Consider the following 1660-nt stretch of genomic DNA (forward strand, 5'->3'; position numbering starts at 1 on the left):
CTCTAGCCACATTCAGTTGCAAGCCAAAGCTATTCCAATTTTTTTCCTGACAGATCAATTTTTGCTAGCATTCTGATTACAAAGTTATATGGGTTTTATGTGGTCTGCTCCAATGCTAGTTTTTCCAAAAGCCTGTTTTTATGATCAAAGCTAGGTTTTTCAAGAATGCAAATATTAAGTTACAGTAGAAACATCTTTTTTTTTTTTTTTTAGGCGAGGCAACCCTGGGTTGACCTCAAGGATTGCAAGGACCTTGTCGGCTTACAATCCTTATTTTATTATTTTTTATGCCTACAGCATCTGGTCTTCCTAGGTGACATCTGATTTTAATAGGTGAATTTTATGGCATTCAAAATTACTGTTGTTCTATAATTCCTAATCTGTCAAATTAGCTTTGAAAAGAAACTATCTTTTAAAAAATGTTTTTCATAGTTCTTTGGATTCTGGAATTACAGATAAAGGACTGAAGACCTGGCTTATATTTTGAAAAGGGTCAGAAAAAGTTATTCTATGTTATAAAGCTCAGAAAATTATTTTACTAAGATTAAAAATTTTCTCTTGATATTATAATTCCATCTACATAAAATATACAGCAAAGGCAAATCTTTAGAGACAGAAAGAATATGAGTGGTGTGCTGGAGGTAGGATTGGGGATTAACTGTAAACGGGCATTAGAGATCTTATAGGGATGACAAAAATGTGTTAAAACTGGACTGTGGTGATGGTTACAGAACTTAATATATTTACTAAAAATCACAGAATTATGTACACTTAAAACAGGTGAATTTTATGGTATGAAAACAAACAATAAAGACTAAAAAATTTTTTCTTGGGCTATAGTCATAAGTTATATATTCAGTATTATTCTAAATTATCTTATTTGAAGTCACATTTTAAAACATTTTACAGTACAGTATTTATTTTGCTAATTTGTTTTAAAAAATACCTTAGGCATGCCAACTTTTTTTATCACACTAGGAATTATGCATCTTGGACTAGTTTCTCCAGCAAATCCACACCTGCAAATAAATATAAAATTGAAATACTTATAACATTTTATATATGTCACAGAAACAAGTTTTTCTGTATCTATTTAAAAGTAGTAGTCACAAAAACAACTGGAAACATCTCTGATGCATTCAAAGAGACAAAAAAAAAAACCTAAGGAAAAGTTAATACCACTTACTCATAACTGTCTATCAAAGGTAAAAAACAATGTTTCAAATTAGCAATACTGACATAAAGCCGGATACTGTTTTAGGGCATTTATTTATTTCCAGTTTTTAATTCACCTGAATTTTATTTTTTCCCTCTTTAATTAGCTCCCTTCTCCCTGAAGGTGGGTGTCTCCTCCTACACGCTCGCAGCATGCACCTGGGGCCTGGTACACCCAGGGCCTGGCACCCCGGGCACACTCAAGGGGCCTGGTGCACCCAGGGGTATGGTCCATGGCTCCACCTGGTGCGCAAACCCAGGACCTTCTGCATGTAAAGCAGACGTGCTAACCACTACACTATGGAGCCACCCTCACCTGAATTTTAGGCAACACGTCTCACGATCCTGGCTCTATACTATATCATGTCACTTAATTCATATAAGTTACTCATAAGTCCATCATTCTAATATACTAGCTTCTATATTGATGTTTCCTTTCAGTCTA

General features: G+C 34.3%; 1 protein-coding gene across 1 annotated transcript in view; it reads right to left on the reverse strand.

The window, feature by feature from the left end:
- The window catches only part of ACTR10 (actin related protein 10 homolog), a 27847-nt gene that overhangs the window by 24483 nt on the left and 1704 nt on the right, over positions 1-1660 (reverse strand). Inside the window, exon 2 of the mRNA XM_011385007.2 lies at positions 947-1019. Coding sequence (XP_011383309.1) covers positions 947-1019 — 73 coding nt within the window. The remainder of the gene's footprint in view (positions 1-946; positions 1020-1660) is intronic.

Source organism: Pteropus vampyrus, unplaced genomic scaffold (assembly GCF_000151845.1).
Source record: "Pteropus vampyrus isolate Shadow unplaced genomic scaffold, Pvam_2.0 Scaffold15, whole genome shotgun sequence".
Classification (NCBI taxonomy): Eukaryota; Metazoa; Chordata; class Mammalia; order Chiroptera; family Pteropodidae; genus Pteropus; species Pteropus vampyrus.